Source organism: Neltuma alba, unplaced genomic scaffold (assembly GCF_004799145.2).
Source record: "Neltuma alba isolate B1F8T4 unplaced genomic scaffold, ASM479914v2 tig00011253_pilon, whole genome shotgun sequence".
NCBI classification, from domain to species: Eukaryota; Viridiplantae; Streptophyta; class Magnoliopsida; order Fabales; family Fabaceae; genus Neltuma; species Neltuma alba.
The window spans coordinates 23,638-46,163 of NW_021635968.1; the positions used below are offsets into that span (position 1 = coordinate 23,638).

The 22,526-nt window shown below is 35.7% G+C and overlaps 2 protein-coding genes across 4 annotated transcripts; one reads left to right on the forward strand and one right to left on the reverse strand.

The window, feature by feature from the left end:
• Nucleotides 1-3,669: 3,669 nt before the first annotated feature.
• On the reverse strand, nucleotides 3,670-7,532 carry LOC114763095 (probable myosin-binding protein 6). 2 transcript variants are annotated; one of them, XM_028952698.1, is made up of 3 exons: nucleotides 6,459-7,532; nucleotides 4,935-6,088; nucleotides 3,670-3,920 (listed from the first exon to the last, which is right to left on the reverse strand). In XM_028952698.1, exons 1-3 carry the CDS (start codon nucleotides 7,105-7,107, stop codon nucleotides 3,861-3,863), a joined length of 1,863 nt encoding a protein of 620 aa, XP_028808531.1. In that variant the 5' UTR covers nucleotides 7,108-7,532; the 3' UTR covers nucleotides 3,670-3,860. The 2 variants fall into 2 exon arrangements, with proteins under 2 accessions (XP_028808531.1, XP_028808530.1); XM_028952697.1 differs by having other exon boundaries at nucleotides 4,935-6,097; nucleotides 6,459-7,529.
• A 5,634-nt stretch (nucleotides 7,533-13,166) lies between these two features.
• Nucleotides 13,167-21,901, forward strand: LOC114763099 (uncharacterized). 2 transcript variants are annotated; one of them, XM_028952704.1, is made up of 4 exons: nucleotides 13,167-13,266; nucleotides 14,849-15,028; nucleotides 15,808-15,918; nucleotides 21,592-21,901. In XM_028952704.1, exons 2-4 carry the CDS (start codon nucleotides 14,912-14,914, stop codon nucleotides 21,838-21,840), a joined length of 477 nt encoding a protein of 158 aa, XP_028808537.1. In that variant the 5' UTR covers nucleotides 13,167-13,266; nucleotides 14,849-14,911; the 3' UTR covers nucleotides 21,841-21,901. The 2 variants fall into 2 exon arrangements, with proteins under 2 accessions (XP_028808537.1, XP_028808539.1); XM_028952706.1 differs by having other exon boundaries at nucleotides 13,167-13,261.
• The last annotated feature ends 625 nt before the right edge of the window (nucleotides 21,902-22,526 follow it).

Below are 22,526 nucleotides of genomic sequence, written 5' to 3' on the forward strand. Positions count from 1 at the left end.
GAATTTTAAAAAAAAAAACAGGCTTTTTAACAGGCTTCAGGCCAGACCAGGCCTTTATACAGGCCAGGCTCAGGCTGAAAGATAAGCCTGTAACAGGCCACAGGCCAGGCTCAGGCCTATAGGCTACAAAACAGGCCTGGCCTGTTAAGAGTAAAGCCTGATCTGGTCTAGCCTGTTTCCACCCTTAATCACGACGTGCCACGCTTTCCTCCCCTAAGCTGGACTTGCGCATATAAAGAGAATTAATATTCGTGCGTTGCTTTTACGGTGGAAGTTTTTTTTTTGGGAAAAATTACTCTTTTGATTTTTTTAAATTTTAATTTAGTTATAACTCAATCTTTTAATTGCAATTTACAACCCAATCACTCAAATTTTAAACAAGTCGAGAATTGAGGGACTAATTGTACTAAATTATAGTTGAAGAATTAAGTCATAACTAAATTCAACCTTGCAGGCCTAACTGATTAATTTTTCCTAATTTATTTTGCCAGATATGTTGGACTATTAATAAGTCATATAAGATTTGTCCGTGTCTTTAAAATTTAGGATCAACTTAAAAAAAGTTGGATTTTTTTTTTTTTGAAAAAGTTAACTTTAGCGAGTGCGACTGTAGGAAGTTGGAACAAAATTTAAAGCTCAAGAGATCATACCAACGTATTGGAAATAAACTTTATTTTAGGATTTTTAATACTATCTCCTATCCTTAATATAAGACCTTATTTGATTTTTATTTTGATAAAAAATATAAGACCCCAATCTATTTTGTCTCTCATATTTATGCATTTTTTTCAAAATAGTTTTCTTAATAATGGTAGTTATAGCCAATACACTTAATTGGTAAGGATATTTTAGGAAAGACAATATATATTTATTACAAATAACTAACTTAACTTTTTTCCTTAATCTCCTCAAATTAGTCAACTATCTCTTATAATTAGAAGCGGAGGTGGTATTAGTTGCAACAAAAATTAATATATTTTCCTTTATAACGTTGAGAGCTCAAATTTTATGAATTAAAAATTCATGTTGTAATCGTTACTTCTAGTAATAATCCATTTGTTTGATCTTTTTTACTGAAAAAAAATCACCTTTTATTTTTTAAAAAATTACAATGGTTATTTAACTTCGAACAATAATCAGAATATTAAAAAAAAAAAAACAGCCGCATAAAAGTATCATAAAATTTAAAAAATTATAAAAAATAATTAGATCTAAATATGCAATAGCCGATAGAGAATATATTTATAAAACTAGGGGCACAGATAAAGATATAACTAAATTTTAAATTTTCTAAATAATAAATTTTTTTCCATTAGAAATACACAAGGATATTATACAATCTTAAAGCATTTAAATAACAAAAATTAAAGGTGATAAAGTTGTGGGGAAAGCCTGTGAAGTAAAACACACATAAAGGAGAGACTTTTAAACTCTAGGAATTTTATTGGTGGGAAGAAAAAGAAGTCACGGCGCAGACAATGGGAAAAGTCAAGATGTGATTCCATAATTTGTTTTAATAAATAAATAACTCATAATTACTTGCATCCTTCATCATTGCTTATGCACGTTTGGTGGAGGAACACTGTTAAGAAATGGGACGCTGCCAACGCAATTTATTTCGGCTGCTACAATTGGAAAGTCGACGTATTAGGATCCCAAGGATTTGCAACCTTATGACTGCGAGGGTTTTTTTAATGACCTCATCCAGTATCCTAAACAGATTATCTTTCAGCTATATTAACAATTCAGATTAATTTGGATTTTCTAATTGTAGGCGGTGAGATAACTGGTCAAAGGATTTAACACTTTTCATGTCTAACCGGAATCAAACCCGACCTTAGTTAAGGAAAGATGAGTCCCTACCGCTCAACCACACATCCCTAGTTTATGACGGTGAGACTTTGAACGAAGGCCAAAATTACAACAGTGTTGAGATATGATTTACAAAGGAGTTAATAACTTTTTTTAAAAAAATAGTTTTCACATGAATTGAAATAAAATTTATCTCATATATTTATTTTATATATGGCAAAATTATTTCAAGAAACTAATCCAAATACCCTTGATGTTATGGTAATTGTCAAGAACACAACTCGCCCTTTTTTTTTTAATCCAAGTTTAGGACCAACAATAAAACATAATCACAAGAATCAGATTTTGAATAAAATGGAATGGCATCATGCAATTTATATAATCGATCATATTTAGTGAAATAAGAAGAGTTTTGTTGTTGTTGATATTTTAACATTAGATATGATTTTCTATGCATTTTATAACTTGCTAATTGAGTCTTGACATGAATGATTTATAAGTAATAAGTTTTTTTTTGGGTACAAATTTTATTATATACAGAATATTAATATGATAAGATATGTACATATATGTTTTGCTAAGAAGACATATTAATATTAATATATGGCAAAATCTATTATAAAACATACTAACCCTAATCCTAATTATAAGATTTTATTTGTAGACTACAAACGAGATCTTATAATTAAGATCGAAGGTAGTATTATTCATAAAATGAAGTCATGAGACAAACTGGACCCAGACATCAACCAGGCCCAAAAACCTACCAATTGAGTTTTAACCAAAAGAAGAAAGAACAGGAAAGAGCAGAGATTGAAAACAATAACTCTTTGAAAAATCCTCAATCACTTTCTTTTGGGCCTTCTACAAAGAGTTAAAATGCAAATTTTTTTTTTGGTAAACATTAAAATGCAAATTTATTCCAAGAGTTTTCACTTATAAGTATTGGGTACTCATAAGTTTTTTTAGGAGTAAATTTATCCTAAAAGTTCAAAACGATAACATTATGAAGTAAATTTGCACCTAAACCCTTTTTATAAATATTTAATTAACTTGCCAACTTATGATAGATTAGGTCTACCTAAAATCTCTTACCATTTGCTGCAAAAGCTATAGATAGAACCTGTCTGCTCCACCGTGTAAGAGAGTGAAAATTGGGCACCAAGTTCACTGAGAGCAATTGGTTGGGTTGTACTTTCAGTCTAAGTAATGACTTTTCCTTATAATTACAAACAGCATCATCACACGGCGTGAAAGAAGATTATCCACATGATGGATAAGCACTGATCAAACTCTAATTTAAATTTGAATAATTCAGAGAGTAGGCCATTCATGCAAAAGCAAAGAGACACACATATATACAAATAATTATGCAGAACAATAATTAGACCCATCCGTTGTCCTCCAAAGATATGATGATGCCATTGCCCGACATTGTAGGTAAAAGCAAAAGGTTCAATAAAAGGATGGTAACAGCTCATATTCCATCATTTCTGCCATACGTCATCAAGCCAGAAAAGATTTCGTACGAATCACACAGAGTTATGCATTTGGATAGCGAATAACAAGGAAGTGATCTTATATGAATTTATCTTCTCTGTTATCTATTCCCCAATAAATATGCAGTCATTTATATGTGATTATACAGGATCTAAAACATAAGGATAAAACCCAGAACTGAGTAGGGTTCCGGGGGGGGGGGGGGGAATCTAAGCTTCTAATCCAAGGCATTTGCCATCTGGTTTCTTTGAAAAAACGTAATATGAGCAACTTTTTAAAAGACCCAATGCACATGTTGCTGAACTGTTATAGAATATATTATCTACATGAATCTCATTTTTATTCGGGTAGCAAAGATTTAAAAAAACAAAAAAACTATACCTAAATTTTTTCCAATTCAAAACTGTTTTGACAAAATATTGAGCTCAGTGAACTATTAAGGATATTTACATTCTTAAACGCACAAGAAGCAAAATGAGATACTGGTAAATCATATGTAAGCGAAGCATGGTTTTCATACACTTAGTATACACTTTATAGTACAAGATTTAGGAGCTTTCGCAGGTCTTCCATATAGCACTTTGGCTGCGTCTTTTCTTCAAACTTACCTGGAAAATAAAGGGTGATGGTTAGCAATAGGTACATGATGACTCAATATGCAAATATGGAACCTCTCGGCTCAGTTGAATCCAAAAGGCAACTACGGGAAGGACCCAACTCAGAGTTCCACACGAGTTTGATATGAGGCTGCCTTTAAAATATAAAAGGACAGCGGTGGAATTTTCTCTGGAAAACTCAATCATGTCTTGTTGAACTGTAAAAGATTTCCACTTATTGTTGTAATTTTTTTATTATAAAACTTGACAGCAAATACTTAAAACTTGTATCCCAAACTGTTCATTGAGTTGGTATCAGCTACTATCCCATTGATAAGAAAGGAACATTGATCATCCGCCAAAATACAAAAGAAATCTCATTGATGAACAAGCAGTTGACATTTCCATTCTTTGAAAAGAACTAGAACATACATGCTCGATTTGCGAACTTCAGTTGAGGTACGCTTGAAGACGAGGAAGAAAACTATTAAAACAGTTCAGATTTCAGACGTTCCCAAATGATCAGACTAAAATTATTAACTAAATTCTTTTGGCAACTCATGAACTCCACAGATCAATACTTCGACTTATCTGTCAAATTTGATTGCAATCAGATAATACAATAACAGCAAGACACACTTTCATTTTAACTAGATTAGCAACCTAACAGCTAAGGTGCTAAAAGTTAAATTATTAGTCTTATACAAATTGCATAATACTGACAGAGTTTTTATACAGCAACAGAGTTATACAGAAAGTAAAAGTTGTGTTCTTTCACCCCAGAAAATTGTAAGAATTCCAACGGTCTACATCAAATCCACTTGCCAAACAGTCCCAGGTTTTTATTTATATCATGTATGATACAAGAATATACCCATTAGAAACTTAAGGGTGAAATCATCACACTTGGTTCAGTGAATAACCTGATAAGCCTATGACTTAAGATTTATTGCTCAAGCATGCCTTCAAAGACTAGCTTCTTTATTAAAATCAACGTGATGACAAAGAACAAGTCTTACACCATACCTTAGCAGATGAGGGGGGTAAGGAAGACCCACGAACCGGGTTTCTCAGCTGTTTAATCTCTTGAAGATGGTTTGCTATCTCCTCCAGAAGCTTCAGCTGAACCTTTTTACTTTCTTCATTCTCTGAAAAGAAAGTCAATTTTTCTTTTTCATGCTTTAGCATCCTCAGTCTTTCTCCAAGCATCTCAATCTCAGAGCCAATCTTTAACTTTTCATCAATGTTGGCATCAGCACCATCATCACTTTCTGCCTTACTTGCCATAGGAAAGTCACTCACTGCAATACTGTTCAGAACTTCAAGACTTCCTGAAGTGAGATTATCTCGAGGTTCATCTGAAGCAGTATTAAATGAAACGCCATTTGTCTTTTGAACTTCCTCCTTCTTAAGTTCTACGTTGTCATCTATGACATGTACATCAAGAACATCTGGCTCAGTATCAAGGCAAGAACTGAGCAGAGTCCCATGATACTGATCCTTGAGTTGTCTGCTTTTCTTTATCTCTTCATCATTTATTTTGATACAAGTTTGATCCACTGTATGATTTGATTGAAGATGTGCAATCTTGGCCATTGAAATGGAACTGTCAGTCTGCAGGGGAGATTCATGTGTTTCAACTGAAAATGATATCTTTTGTCCCAAATCATCTAGCTGAAAATTTGACTTTCCATTTGGTTGCTCAATTACTCTTAAATTCATCTGTCTATAGGTCTCAAGTTCCTTTTCAAGAAAGTGATTCTCCCTTTCCCTTCTTATAAGAATTTCTTGCAGAATATTCATCTCTTCTTCCTCATAAGCAACTCTTTCTTCTATCATCCTCTGGTATTGCCTGGTTTCAATTTCTATGAAAGCCTTCTCTTCCTGCAGACGAGATATCATTGCCATCGCTTCATCGGCAGCAGTTGCAGCAGCAGACCTCTCTTTCTCTAGCTCTAAGCAAAGAGCAGCATAGGCAGCTTTCTCTTCTTCAAGTGCTGCCTCCAACATCTTGATACGGCTCTCTCCACTCTCAACAACCTGCACCTTGTCTTGCCCATTACTCATGTAGATTTCAGTTGAGGATGAGGATTTGTCCCGTGGTGGGCTATCAACCAGGGATCCACGAAATTCATAGCTGCGGCAGGTTCTTTCTTCCATATCATGATCCATGTGAGCATCTTTGACATCTGAGTAGAAGAATCACGACAACAGAAAGTTAAAAACCAACATCCAGCATGCACAACAAAATAAAATATAGTGATCAGGTTTTAAATAAAATTCGACCACATATAATTGCTAATCAAACTCAATTTTTCATCCACTTGCCAAAGTAGTTTGAAATCAAAATAGCTACTACATATCAATGTAATCGCAATTAGTTGAACTTTTTTTACAATTTCAACCAGGAAGGATTGAATGAATTATAAATCCATTAACATAAGGTAGCTCAATGCTGCAGAAGAATCCATATTCACATTAAGAATATGCCAATTGAACAAAAATCATAGACAAAGAATAATATAAGCAAAGATCATTTCTCTCACTTACCAAGTAAACTAACTTCTCTCCCTGAAGTAGGATTCGTTTCAGTCGTTTTACTTCCAATTGCATCACCCTCATAAGGCAAGGAGGAAACCCGGGTAACATCAGACCGAGGATTTTCAGAAGGAAAAACTGAAAAGAACTTCCCGCATTCGTAATTACCCTTCCTCCTCCTCCGAATTCCTGACCTTTTTCTCAGATTGACAGTTCTCTTACCCTTAGTATCATATCCATTTTCCCTATCAGTTGAGGCAAGCAAATGTGGGCTAGACCATGAACTGCAAGATGCCTCATCTTCCAAATCGCGAAGCTCATTCGCAGATTTCTTCTGTGCAGTTATTTTCTCATTCAAAGTGCATGTATGATCCTTAACCCTCACCAGATCATAAGGAAACCTCTTTACAGCCATCACCTGAATTGAGCATATCTTTCTTAACGGCCAGTCATAAAGCACTTTATGCAGACAGAAATCACCATTCTTATACCCCAAAACTCCCTTACAAGGACACGGCAAGTAAAGTCCGAAAAGCATCAAGAATTTCGAGGCAAAGAAAGCAACAGCCGATCCACATAGCAAGAAATAGGCAAGAACTAGGTCAATAAAGGCTCCCACAAGACCTCCCAACGTCCAAGAATGAATTTCCCGAAGAGCCATCCTTCTCTAAAAAGCTCAGAAACCCATAGAATTTCACGCGGAATCTCAAGAAGCAATTGACTATTTACAAGAGCCAAAATAACAGAACATGCAGGAACACGAGTAACAGAACCCCTGAAGCAAATTACAAAGCTTTCATTTGACCAGGATAGCAAAACCTCCGATCAAAAGAACCCACGAACACAAAGCACAATTCAGATCATTACAGAAGACCAAAAGGAACCCACGATAATACAAGAAAGTTCACAGCAGCTCAAAGCTTAGCTCAAAGGAAGAAAATGAACGGGGGAAAAACATAACCTTTATAATCTGAAATCATAACCCCAACAAGAATCAACGAGATGGGTAACGATGATTCTGCCAGAACTTGAAAGATTCCCATAAGAACTTAAAGTTAGCGAAATTGATTATTGCAACCTCCATTGCTCCAACAGTCCAACGACCTTTTTTGCGTCGGACAGGGACTCACCTGAGGACATTCCTGCGCGGGTTTTTAACCAGGTGATGAAAGTGAAACAGGAAGCCGCTGATGGAAACGACGTCGTAGGAATGTTTTCGGCATGTTGGAGAAACGACAACAATGAAAAATGCACGTGGCTCATGAAGAAGACGAGCGAAGTCTGACTAAGAGATGAGTTGGCTTCGTCTTCAAGGAATCCATCGATAGGCCGAAGAAGTGATGCCAAAACTACGCCGAAAGCTCCAGTTTCCGCATGTTCCCAGTGAGATGGCGGTTGCTTATAGATTGGCTTTAAATCTGGTGAATTATCTCTTGTTTTTTCTTTGAGGTTTCAAAGGTTCAATCATATCAACATTTTTATGCATTTCATATCAAATTTTAGTTCTACTATTTATAATTTATAAATTATTAAAAAAAATGTGGAGAAGGCAAGCGTTGTTTTCTTAGTATAATTCTTACAAATAGCCAAAAAGAAGAGAAAATTACACTCAGGTCCCATATAAGACAATTAATTCACAAAAAGTCCCTCGAAATCTCAAAATAACTCTCAAATCCTCAGGGACCTGTGTGTAATAAATTATAATTATGAAATTACCTATTTACCCCATTCATTTACAACTTCAACAGTAGCTGTTGACAACCCGAGGAGAAGTGGTTAACAACCTCAGCAGTGCTCCTGATATCTCACAGAGTGAGTTGTCAGGGGCATTGCCGAGGTTGTTAATCACTTCTCCTCGAGTTGTCAACAGTCATTGTTGAGGTTGTAAATGAACTACTGTAATAAAATTAATGGGGTAAATGGGTAATTTCATAATTTCAATTTATTACACACAGGTCCCTGGAGAGTTAGGAATCATTTTGGAATTTTCAGAGACATTTTATGAATTAATTATCTTATGTGGGACCTATGTGTAATTTTCTCCAAAAAGAAACCAACACGCTTCTCACTGCCAGCCAACTTTACATAGATTAAGCTATTTACTTAAAAAGTTAAAATTAATTGTTTTTAATAATTTTAAAATTATCTTTAATAAAATTTATTATTGAGTATAATTAATATAAGAGTTAAAAATTTTTTATCAATGAATATAAGAGCTAAACTTAGAACTTTCATCTGCTAGTTTAAATAATGAGAGCATATATGTCAACCTAAGTTGATAGAAAATATTTTATTTAACTGCAATATAACTGTTGACTAAATTATATAATATAATTTTTGATTTATGAAGTTTGCAAGAATCTTGATTTTAGTTCCTTAGAGAATAAAATGATTAAAAATTTTATTAAATTAAAAAGATTACTATTTTAAATAGAAAAAAAATTCAAGAAGCCAAAACTTATAATTTAAAATTTAATGAATCAGAATTAAAATGAGTACAAATTTAAGGAGCCAAAAAATTGTATTAATCCTTATTCTTTTATCTCCTAAATGTAATTCCAACCCCTTTCACTTGACTCTTCTTGTTATGCGAATAATCAATTAATTTTATTTTTTTTGTCTTATTCCCAAAAAATTAATTTTATTTTTAAAAGTTCACATATAATATTATAATTCGATCTTACTACACATGGCCTATTCCTATTAATTAAGATAATGAAAAAGTCAGGAAAAGGATCAACGCACGTGCCAATATATAAGCAAATTTCTTTTAAAACATTCAAAATGTGTTGATAGAATTTCACTTTAAAAAAAAAATGTGAATACAAGTACTTTTTTTTAATATGTATTTATTATTAAAGGTAAGTGACTTAAATGCATAACAAAATAATTTTGGTTATAATTTCTGCCCTCTCTTGCTCTCAAAATAGACATATGTCATATATACCCCACATATATTTATATAATAAATACTCCTCCGGTCCTTAATATAAGACCCATTTAACTAATTTGATTAGATTAAGGAAGTTAGGTAAGTTAGTTAATTATAAAAAAAGTGACGCATTTTTCCTAAAACACCATAATCATCTTTCTTAATACCCCATCTCCCTCTTCTACATGATTATGGTTGAGGGAGTATCCATAGGGGTAATTTAGAAAAAATTGATAAATATGAGAAATGGGTCTTATATTTAGGACCAAAACCAACTCAAGAATTGGGTCTTATATTAAGGACCGGAGGAGTACTACATATGATATCCAATCGAATTATTTCCTTGTGACATTATTATTTGCAAATTATGCGAGTTATATATTCTCATAAAAATATAATAGCAAGTGTCCTTAGCATGCTGGTGGGAAAAAAATCATATCTGTTACCGTTAAACTATATGCCTTCATATTGAATAAATATTATGCATGTCGTCACCTCTCCCTTGTGTTGTCTCTCACTCGTATACAGTCAAAATATTGGCTTTCCTTTAATTTGATTTCAAATGTAACTAGTTAAGAGATTTATTTTAATTTTAAATGTGAGACATTAAATCACTTTAGCTTAAAAAGTTATAATTAATTTTTCAACCAATCATATTGATTGTATGTACTAAAAAGCTCTAATCTTTTTCTTTTTTTAAAAAAAATAAACAAAAGAGACTTTTACCAGTAATAGTAATTTCCAATGTAAATGGTTATAAAATATATTTTATAAATCCAACAGATATTTGCCACACATGTACCGGGTAAAAAATCAAAAGGCACAAACTAATATTGAAATAATTTTTGAACTTTATTGAAATTTTTACGTTGAATATGATAAATTATGAATAATGATGAATTTAATTTTAATGATTTGATAATTTCTCATGATATCTTTTATTTTTAAGGAGGTTTTCTCTATATGACTCTTTTATTGAATTTGTATTTTGAATATTTTATCTTTTACTTTATAACATGATTACTTTTTATTAAGAAAATTCAGTGATTAGAATTTAAAATATAGTTAATAAAATTATTGTCATTTTTCTATTTTAATCATTTAATTATATAGTACTTTTAATAACTATAACCATTTATTAATAAAAATAGAGTACTATAAATTTAGCATCCGAACTCACTCTATGATCAGTTCCTGCGAGTTTGACAATCTTGACCCTGGTTTTGTATCATCATTTTTTTTTGGGTGTAGTGCAAACTCAATAGGTTTAAGGGTGTGTTTGGATGAAACCAAATCATGGTTTGGAGAATAGCTTCTGGAGAATAGATTCTAAAAAAAATAGATTTTGGGACGAATAGATTTTGTGAAAAAGTGATTTTGAGAAGTGTGAGTGTTTGGATAGTTGTTATTAGAAGTACTTTTTATATATACAAATTGGCATAAATTAATATGATAATTATAGAAAAAATATATTTTATGATATATTTTAATTTAAAGGAATAAAATTGTTAATAATATATTTTTTATTAACATATATTAATAATATATAAGATAATATAATTAATAAATAATTAATATGTATATATATTTATAAGATATAAGATTAAATATGTTTATAAAAAATATGTTTATAAAAAAAACAACAAGATACATATCCTATAGGCTCTCACACTCTCCCTTTTTCCTCCAAAAGTAAAAAATTTCTGCTTTTCCCAAAACCATGGTTTTAGAGTCAAAACTATGGTTTTGAACCCAAATCATGGTTTTGATTTTTTTAAGGGTGTTTGGCTAACATTTTTCCCAAATCATGGTTTGGGTCCCAAAACCATGGTTTGGGTTGCTTGCCAAACACATCCTTAGACTAATTCAAATTCGAGGCATGACAAGAATTATTAAGGTTGGTGTCTTTGACTCTTAGGTCTCGTTTGGTATAAAGCATTGAAAATAATGGATTAGAATTGTGATTGCAATTGAAAAAAATTACTCCTCCGGTCCTTATTATAAGACTCAATTGACTTTTATTTGGTCCTAATTATAAGACCCAATCCATTTTCTCTCTTATATTTATGCATTTTTTTCCAAGATAATCCTTCTAATAATGATAGTTTTAGCCAATATACTTAATTAGCAAGGATATTTTAGGAATGACAACACTTATTTATTATAAATAATCAACTTAACTTACTTCCTTAATCTCCTCAAATAAGTCAATTGGGTCTTATAATTAGGACCGGAGGAGTATTAAAATAGTATTTAGCATAAGTAATTGCTTATTATATAGGATTAAACAAACCAATAGAGGTGGGATTGGGAATACCACTTTTTCCCATGGTATTCTCCAATCACACGTACATGAGTTTGGCTAATTTTATATAACAAGTAATCTCTTATACTAAACACTTTTTTAATAAATTTTCTCAATTGCAATCTCAATTCAAATCCCTCATTTTTATTACTTTCTACCAAACATGACATTAGGGTGCTACATTTCCATGCCTCAAATTCGAAACCTGTGATTAAGTTGGAACGGAACGGCTCCGTATAGTTGATACAATTTGTCAGGGTTACTTGTATCATCATATTCATCCATATGAAGTTGCCTTGAGATAGAATATTATTAACGGGTAAGTAATGGTGTGATGGGAAACCTTCATGATAAACACTCCATAACCTTAGAAAGAAACTACTCTTTTAATCCTTAATATAAGATTTATTCAACTAATTTAGTTAGATTAAGAAAGTTAAGTGAGCTAGTTAATTATAGAAAATATTAAATGCTTTTCTTAAAATACCATAATTATCTTTCTTAATATCCTCACTTTCTTTTCTATTTGATAATAGTTGAGGGAGCATCAATATGGATAATTTTAAAAAAATTGACAAATATAATAAATGAGTCTTATATTTAAGATCAAGATCATTTAATAATTTAGTTCTATATTAAGGATTAGAGGAGCATAAGACATGAAAATAATGTTGGTTGTATTTTCATGCTTGGCTAACAATTTGTTTTGGAATCATGATTTCTTATGAAACCCATATTTTACATCTTCGTGGGATGCTTGGTCACTTAAAATCTAAGCTACGATGATTCCCATGCCTAAGAGTGGATTCATTGATCATCTTAACACATCTTCATTGGTCTCTCTTTTCTTTTTATTTTTATTTTTTAACTTTTTGTTGTGAAGGGTAATTTTGTTATTTTACTTTTCTTGTACATGATCAAATATTAAAAAAAATTAATTTAAATATATTTTAAAAAAATTAATTAATTGTAACAAATATCACCCAATACATCTAAAAAATTTCTTATTTAAAATTAGATTATATAGTAGTTTATAAGTTTTTTCTTACGCATAGATATCTTACTATTGAAAGTAATTTTATTCAAGACATTATCAGATACTGAATGTGTGTATTTCTTCTAACGGAAACACCATGTTGTAATAGACTTGCCCTTTTCAGTAGATCTAAAATAAATTAGTTTAAACAAATATAAATATAAAAGATAAAATTAATTAAACTTTTATATTTAGAATTAAATCCCACCTTTCAACTAATTGTTATGTTAAAACTTAGAGCCGCTGTTTCGTTTCACTGCTTCATCATAACACCTATTTGGCTTCTAAATTAATTATCCATTATGGTTTTTAAACTCTATTTTAAATCACACTATTTATACATTTTAATTTAACTCATCTCATATTTCTGAAATGACTATCTATACCCTTCGCACCCTTCGCCGCTGAGTCGACGCTATCGGCTACAGTACTACACCCTTTCTACTGACTGCAATGGTTCGCACCCCAAGCTTGTCTTAATCAGTCGTTCGCCGTCGCCATCGTCAAGCCATTGGTCTACGTCAGCTCGGGCTCATCAAATGGTTATGTTGGTTTTTCTCAATCTTATTTATAGTCTTTTTCCGCTTTTTATTCTCCTGCAATGGAGCCTGTTCAGGAAATCATCTGGTATCGACTATCGGATCTTTTCTTGAACAGGGTTCGTGCCAAGGTTTGTTATGGAGAAGTTCGATTGCCCTGATGTGGGGTTTTAATAACAAATGTGGGGTTGTCCGTGAACCTTATTTTATGGGATCTTGACAAATTTGGGTACGTGGCATTGAATGTCCAAACCATGAATTAACAGTTCCTTCTCCGTACTATATGTGGGAATTTTATTTTTAAATATCGATTTTATGGTGACGATCTCTTTTTCAATTCTCGATTGTTTGTCAACATGTTAGGTAATTTCTGTTACTTCCCGCTTTAACATTTATCTCGTTCCAGTGGCATGCGAATTTGGGCGATTATATTTGCCCGTTTTACTGTCATATGGATGTGAGGAGCAAACTTAGAATTAGTAGTCCTTAAAGCTTAGTATTCTTCCGTTTTTCAGTGGCTTTCACTCCTACCTCTCAGAATTTCCCTATCTGAAGCAATTTTCTTACTGTGGTGTTTCTAGCATTCTACCTTATGCATATATTCTTTCCCTTTGTTTGTACTGCTTTGAGAGTCCGGCTGAGAATCCAATGGCTCCCTGCTCTCTCTCATGTCCTACATGGCAAAGGTTTTTTCTTGTAACCAAGTCTGACTTTGAAACGCTATATCAGCATTGAATGTTTTCTAAAATTTGACTCGAGCCAGGCCATTTGATGCTTGCTCAAGCGATAAAGGTGAGGTGGGGTGTGGCGTATGATCAAAGGTTCACCTTGAGATGTAATTTGACTTGAAACAGGTGCAAAGTGATTGCAAACCTAACTATAGGGGGGTAAATAATTGTAACTTATCCAGGATTTTCTTATGAAACAAACATACAAGATTCCGTTACAGTATTGCTATGATTAGAAAAATTATATGAAGAACTAACTTTCTATATATGCATGCAGGTAAATTTTCCTGTAATTTTTTCCTTCAAATCATTCAAGTATAGCTCTCATTGTGTGTTTTTCTAACTTTTTTACTTTTAATCAATTATAATTGTTATTCTTGATTACTAGTAGGCTATTAGGCTCCTTGGTATTAATTGAATGGAGGAAACAAGCTTTTGGTGCCAGCTGGGAGCCTATTGGGGGAGGGGGAGTGGGGAATCAAACCTCATTTATGAAGCCTTGCCTGGAAATAAGCACCTATAATTTCCAAGGAAGTGCTACTTGAACCAAGACTCTTGGAAAGACTAAGTGCCACTTGAACCAAGACTCTTGGGAAGACTAAGTTCTTTTGATTTCTTAAAAGTTGAGGTTAATGGTCATTTCTTTTATTTGTTTTGAGGATGTGAAATTAAAATGCCCAAGTCCTTTGGTTTTTATTTTTGGGTAACTTGTTTCCTTTATTTGGCGACTATTTTGGCTAGGTTTGATTCTATATGGCTGCCAAATGAAACATTGTAAATAGATTCTTTTAGAGCTTTCAGCTGAATTAACATTCAATGAAGCTTTGCTTATGACAATTCTGAAGTGGACTTATTTTCCCAGGAGATTCCAAGGGAAAGAAAAAAAAGAGAAGAAAGAAAAATTAGCAGTTGGTGATTTATCACCATGAACAAGTTGGTAGACTTTGGGAGGAGAGCCTTATTTTACGTGCGAGTCCTTTCTGGTTATGAACAATGGAGAATAAGATCTTGTAGGCTGCAGCTTGAAAACCGTCTCCAGCAGGTCTGGCATCGTTCCATATCTTAAAAGTTATATTTTGGGTCAGTAGCTTTTCTCTTTCAGAACCCACAGGTGTGGTTGGTAACCCCTAAAAGCGCTTAAAAAAAATGCTTTCACACAAGTCAATATAAAGCTCATCTCATGTACTTATCTCGCACACTATAAAATCACTTCTAACAAGCTTATCCAAACACCCTTGAGCTGGAACTTGGGTTTTCGGTTTGAGTTGATGCTCTAAGCAAGGCCCAAGTAATGAGCACCATATCCTAAAATGTAAAAACCAAGGGACAACTCTCAGTATCTATTGAGAAAATGGAAGAAAGTTTTCTGAGATAGCTGGGGATCGAAACCTGAGCATTTTTCAACTCAAAATGAAGCAATGATATATCTAGTAAGTGGAAGTTAGTGTAATATAGTTTCTGTAGAATACCAAAGGTGATTAATTATGTCAAGTGTTATAGATGTACCAATCTGGGGTACTAAAAAGCACTACTTCAACATGCGCCACATAAGGCGTGTTCTTGTTGAAGAAACTTTGGCTCTTATACTGGGCTAAATGATGATATTTCATTTGTGTGTCATCATAATTTGTCTTCTGTCTTGTCATCAAGCTCGCCACGAGGGTGTAAATTAAGCTTAACCTATTTCTGTTCCAAGTGTGAAGGCAAATGGGGATTTTGCGCTTAAATGCCACTAACCTAATGCTTGACCTCTTGGTCTTTTTACTGTGTAATATCTTCCTTTACGTCCTTTTGATGCGTGTGAAATTTTCCCTGGAAAAGGCACAAGAAAGGAAGGAAGCAGTTAGAAAAATACCTGAGCAGATTATTTTATCCGAGGTTCGTCGTATGGTAGAAGAGATGCAAGCTTTAAACAAGAAGCTTGAAGAAACAGTAAGTTGCATCTTTACTAGAATTTTAAAATTTGGGAACTTCAGATTCAAATAAATATCTGGGGTTTTTCAGTATTATTTTAGATCAAATTATAATACCAAACTTTGTTGAACTTTAGAATTTGAACCATGTGAAAATAGCCTCCTTGACCTTGAAAACTTATCCAGAAATTCTTCCAATTTTTTTTTTTTTGGGGATAAATAAACCTCTCGTCCTCAATTATTTTGTTATTTTACAAATGGAGCATAATATATTATTGTACCCCTCAAACGTTTGTTTTTTTGGTGTGGATAGAAAACTTCTTCAAACTGAGTTATAACCCTTTAAATTTTAGGTCACGTGCTGATACATTTCTTGCCAAAAAAATATTTTATTCTTTTAGTGACAATGGGATAGACTAATGGCATGGGAATTATTTGCATGCATTTAAAAATTTTGGGATTTCCATTGTTAAAGGTCAAGAAGATTACTTGCGTGATATGTGTAGAAGAGAGAAAAACCAAAATTCATTCAACAACCGTAAGAGTGACGATCATACAATCCATATACCTCCTACCAGGCACGTAGCGCCCACTCACTCTCTCTATCTTCGTAACTAACTCTATAACCATTTTACGGATATACCCTTCACTAGAGATTCTGTCATAGTAATAATCAGCAGAATATGAAATACTGTAAAATAACATGTATCAATACTCCCCCCCTAAAAAAGGATCCTTGTCCACAAGGATGGTATTGGTTGGAGGAGCCACCGTCGGAAAGTGAGGAAATTGCTGTTGAATTGCTGAAAGGTCTTCCCAAGTCGCATCCTCAGCATTAGCAAACTTCCAACGGACCAGTATTTGTGTTACTGGCAGATCATGTCGCTTGACAATTTTCCGGCCCAAGATTTCTTCTGGTTCCAACATAAAATGGCCCTGATCATCAATGGGAGGCAGAGTGGCAGTCACTGGTGTAAGAGAGCCGGCGTGTTTCTTAAGAAGAGAAACATGGAAAACTGGATGCACCCTTGTGTGAGGGGGTAACTGCAATTCATAAGCAACAGGCCCCACCTTTTTTATGACCTTGAAGGGCCCAAAATATCTAGCAGCCAGCTTATGCAGTGAGGAGTTATTGATTAAATTCCTCCTAAATGGGTGGAGCTTGAGGTAAACCATATCACCAACCTCAAAGTGTCGTTCAGTGCGATGTTTATTTGCTTGTTGAATCATTCGATGTTGAGCCTTCAACAAGTGCTGTTTGAGAACTTGCAGCACCAACTCCCTTGCAAGACAAGTCCGATCAACCATATCATTAGGAGAATCTCCTGCTATGTAAGGTAAATGAACCGGAGGAGGAACCCCATATACAGCTTCAAAAGGGGTCATGCCAATAGAAGAATGATAGGTCGTATTGTACCAGAGTTCAGCAAGAGGCAACCACTTGACCCATTGTTTAGGGAAATCACCGGTCATGCAACGGAGGTAACACTCCAAGCAGCGATTGAGAACTTCTGTTTGTCCATCCGTTTGTGGATGATACACGGAAGAGTATTGTAGGTTGACCCCATAGAGGCAGAATAATTCCTTCCAGAATTTCCCACAGAATACTGGATCTCGATCTGTCACTATGGATTTAGGGAAGCCATGCAACTTAACCACATTGTCCAGGAATAATTGGGCCACCTGTACTGCTGTGAAGGGATGCTTTAGTGGAAAAAAATGGGCAGCTTTAGATAATCGATCCACTACCACGAGGATTGTAGTCTTAGAGTAGGAGTTGGGCAGCCCGCTAATGAAATCCATAGATAATTCTGTCCAAACATGCTCTGGTATAGGCAAAGGTTGGATTAATCCTGGTGAAGCCACCAACTCAGGTTTGAACCGTTGGCAGATAGTGCATTCCCGTACATAGTTCCTAACATCCCTTTCCATGCCCTTCCAATAGAAAAAGGAAGAGAGACGTTTAAAGGTAGCATGTATACCTGAATGACCACCAATTCCGGCAGCATGGAAATAATGGAGTAAATCCTGGCGAAGTCCTTTATCAGCCCCTACGACAAGTTTCCCATTGCGCTTTAATAACTGGTGCTGCCAAGTATATTTAGAATGAGACAAAGAGTCCTGCTCCAGATCCTTAATTAACTGTTGGAGCTGGTCATCAAGTAACCAAGAGTCCCGTACTCTGTTATAAAGAGGAGAAACCGGAATTGTGATTGCAAAACAGCCTCCTTCATCCTTCCGAGAGAGTGCATCTGCTGCTGTGTTGTCACTACCCTTCCTATATACAATCTCGTAATGTAAACCCCATAACTTATGGAGCCATTTAAACTGGTCCGGGTTCAAGTTCTGCTGTTCCAGTAGATGTTTGAGGGGCAAATGGTCAGTTTTAATGATAAATTTACGACCACAGAGGTAAGAACGCCACTGCTTAACAGCAAAAATGATGGCAAGTAATTCCCTTTCATATGCTGATAAGGGCTTCTTGTTAGGGGCCAATGCTTTGCTAGCAAAAGCTACAGGATGCCCATTCTGAGATAGTACAGCTCCCAATCCACGGCCAGAAGCATCAGTCTCTACCACAAAGGTGGCATCAAAATTAGGAAGGATTAAGACCGGTGGTGATGTCATAATCTGCTTCAGCTTACTAAAGGCATCCTGAGCAGCAGATGACCAACGAAAGGGTGTATTCTTCTTAAGCAGCTCTGTCAAAGGCTGACTGATAAGGCCATAATGCCTTATAAACCTTCTATAATAGCTCGTAAGGCCTAGGAATCCTCTCAACTCCTTCAAGGTAGTTGGTATGGGCCATGAATTAATAGCATCTAGTTTTTTAGGATTTGCTTGGACCCCATTTACAGAGATAATATGTCCCAAATAATCGATTTGGGTGGCAGCAAAAAGACATTTGGAGGATTTGGCATATAGTTGATGCTGTCGCAAGGTTGATAAAATAATCTCTAGGTGTTTAAGATGAGAGCTCCAATCTCTATTGTAGACCAGTATGTCATCAAAGAAAACTAAGATGAATTTCCTCAAAAATGCTTTGAAAACTGAATTCATAAGACCTTGAAAGGTGGCTGGGGCATTTGTAAGCCCAAAAGGCATAACCAGGAACTCATAAAGCCCCTCATGTGTCTTGAAAGCTGTTTTATGAATGTCATCTGCCCTCATTCTAATTTGATGGTAACCTGCCCTCAAATCCAGCTTCGAAAAATAAGTAGCTCCAGTTAATTCTTCCAGCAATTCTTTAATTACAGGAATAGGGAATTTGTTCTTGATGGTGGCCTCGTTCAACCTTCGGTAATCAACACAAAAGCGCCACGTTCCCTCCTTCTTTTGAACCAAGACAACCGGTGCAGCAAAAGAACTAGAACTTTCCCTTATAATCCCAGACGACAGCATTTCCTGGACTTGTCTTTCAATTTCAGACTTCTGAGTAGGGCCGTATCTGTAGGGTTTACAACTTATAGGTTTGTCATGATGAAGGTGAATAGAGTGATCAAACTGGCGGGAAGGAGGCAGGCCTTTGGGTTCATCAAACACATCCGTAAAAGTCTCTAAGAGATGCCTCAACTCACGTTGCTGGCATTCAGACAGAGGGGAAGGAATCTTGAGACCCAAGTGTAGGTGAGTTGAATCCTGGATTAAGAAAACATGTGCTGCAACTACCAGATCACGTGCAGAATTAATCTCTTCAGTTTTCGAAAGTTCTCTATACCCAATCCCATGCAACTCAAGTAATGCCCCATCAACCTTGAATTCAAAAAGCTTGGCTTCCATATCCATAGAAAATTTCCCAATGGTACGCAGCCACTGAGTGCCCAAAATCATGTCATAGCTTCCTATTTTCATAACTAGGAAATCAGTCGAGAATGTATGATTACCCATTTCCCATTCCAGGTTCGAACAACACTTATTAACTGTTACCTGGCGATTATCGGCTACTGTGAGGATGACATCGCTTCGTTCTTGAGGTTTCAGCTGGAGACGCTTAGCAATGGATGTGTTTAGCACGTTATGTGTGCTGCCGGTATCCACCAGTATAACAACCTGTTGGTTCTTAATTCGGCCCAAGAGCTTCAAGGTGGATGCTCCTTCTTTCCCTTCAATGGCGTTAATAGTCCCTACAGAATCTGAAGGAGGTTCCTCCAAAGCATCTTCAAAATGTTCTTCATCGTCATCTACCACCAGCATAAAAAGGTGCGACTCTTTGCATCTATGGCTGCTAGAGTACTTCTCCGGGCACCAATAGCACAATCCCTTGCGCCTCCTCTCATCCATCTCCTTTTTTGATAATTGCCGAGAAGGTTTGGAAGACCCAGGGGTCGACGGTGATGATGCTGCAAATGAGGGAGCTGAGTTCTTGGGCACGGACAGCGACTCGGGCGATTTGGGCTTTGAGAAGGGGGACGAATTTGACATTAGGCTCATGTTAAAACCCAAAGGAGCAGTTGCTCGAGGCCCAACGAAATCCCCTGGCCCCCTGGATGATGACGGCCCCCTGGATGATGACGGAGCTGTCCTTCGACCCAACAGAGCTGCTGACGGAGCGTTCTCATGTAAAGCTCGGATCGTCCCTTCTTGTCGCCGGGCACAGCTCATCGTGCTCGAAAGAGATGTAGGTTGGAAATTAAGAACACATTTCTGGATATCTGGACGCAGGCCACCAACAAATAAACTTATCGCAACCTCCTCTGAAATGTCGATCTCAGAGAGCAGTTCATCAAACTTCTGCTCGTATTCAAGAACGGTACCGTCGAGTTGCTGTAGTTTCTTAAGGCCAATTGTGGGACTCTCCTCCCTGACATCAGCAAACTTCAGCTCCATTTGATGGAAGTATTCGGACCAGCTAACCTCAGAGAATGCTCGGTGACGCATAAAAGTCTGATGCCAGCGAAGTGCATGACCCTCCAGGTGGATACTCAGTATACGGATGCGTTGATCCGGTGGAGTGCCGTCTACTTCAAAAAATTATCGAACACGATAGGCCCAACCACGGAAATCTGAGCCGTCGAACCTGGGAAATTCCACACGACTCTGTTTCGTCGAGACAGAATAAGTAGGAGAGGAATGGGAAGCTTCTGCAAAAGAACCGAAGGCGGGGAAGCGAGGAGGAGTTAAAGAAGAGGAACCATCTTCTGCGTGCTTCCCATGCTCAGTTGACAGAGCCGAGACCTTCGCAACCAGGTCCTTGAAGTAGTCTTCAAATCTCGCAGCAGACGTTTTCAGGGAAGCAATATCCTGGCCTTGCTGATCCAAACGGCCATTTACCGATGCCATCGCGGCTTGCTGAAGCTCCAGCTGATGCTCCAGTTCACCTAAGCGCCCATTAGATCGCGTCTCCGGAGCCATTACCGGAGAGGTGGCTCTGATACCTTTGATATGTGTAGAAGAGAGAAAAACCAGAATTCATTCAACAACCGTTAGAGTGACGATCATACAATCCATATACCTCCTACCAGGCACGTAGCGCCTACTCACTCTCTCTCTCTTCGTGACTAACTCTATAACCATTTTACGGATATACCCTTTACTAGAGATTCTGTCATAGTAATAATCAGCAGAATATGAAATACTGTAAAATAACATGTATCACTGCGTGTAACCCAAAATCCAGGGAGTTGTGAATAATTTAGCCTGTATTTTATCTGGCATATTTCCAAGGTGTGACAAAACACTAATTTTTATGCAGGAGGCAACCATTCAAGAATACTTCAAACCAATCGACAAGGAAGCTGAGATGATAATGAAGATGCAGCTAGAAGAGGAAGAGAAAACCATGACGGATATGATGAAGACAATGCATCAACAAGTTTTGCTTGAGGAGGCTGAAGCAGGAAAGATCTCAAGTATGCAACAAGCAGAGGAGTCCCAGACCAAACAGAAGAACCCAACAGCATCCACAACCACTTCCACCACAAAGGAAGCTGAGATGAGATGACTTTGAGACCAGTGATGGTGCCTCAAACTGGATAACGCATTTCTTGGTGAAATTTTGTTTAGTTTGACTTGGTGAAATTTTGTTTAGTTTGAATAACCGAGACAACTTTAGGGCATTGTTCATACTTCATAGTTGTTGTGTTTTGCACTGTTAGTTATTCGATGTAATAATAATCGTACAAATCTGCTAGTGATATTGTGGTGGGGTTCAAAATGCTGTCTTGTATGAATGGTTCAGATTATTATATTATGATATCTGAAAAACAAAGGATGGAAGGCCATGACTCCCACCCCCGCCTTGCCCCCTCGGCCCGGGGGGTTGGTGGGGAAGGGTCACGGTTTTAAAAGAATAATGAATAAATTTTGTTCAAAAGTACTACCTCCGATCCTAATTATAAGACCCAGTTGACTTATTTGAGGAGATTAAGGAAGTAAGTTAAGGTAGTTATTTGTAATAAATAAGTGTTGTCATTCTTAAAATATCCTTGCTAATTAAGTGTATTGGCTAGAATTATCATTATTAGAAGGATTATCTTGGAAAAAAAATACATAAATATGAGAGAAAAAATGGATTGGGGTCTTATAATTAGAACCAAACAAAAAGTCAAATGGGGTCTTATATTAAGGACCGAAGGGTAGTATTTAAAAAACAGTCAAAAGATTACACACATACGTGTTTGTGTGTGG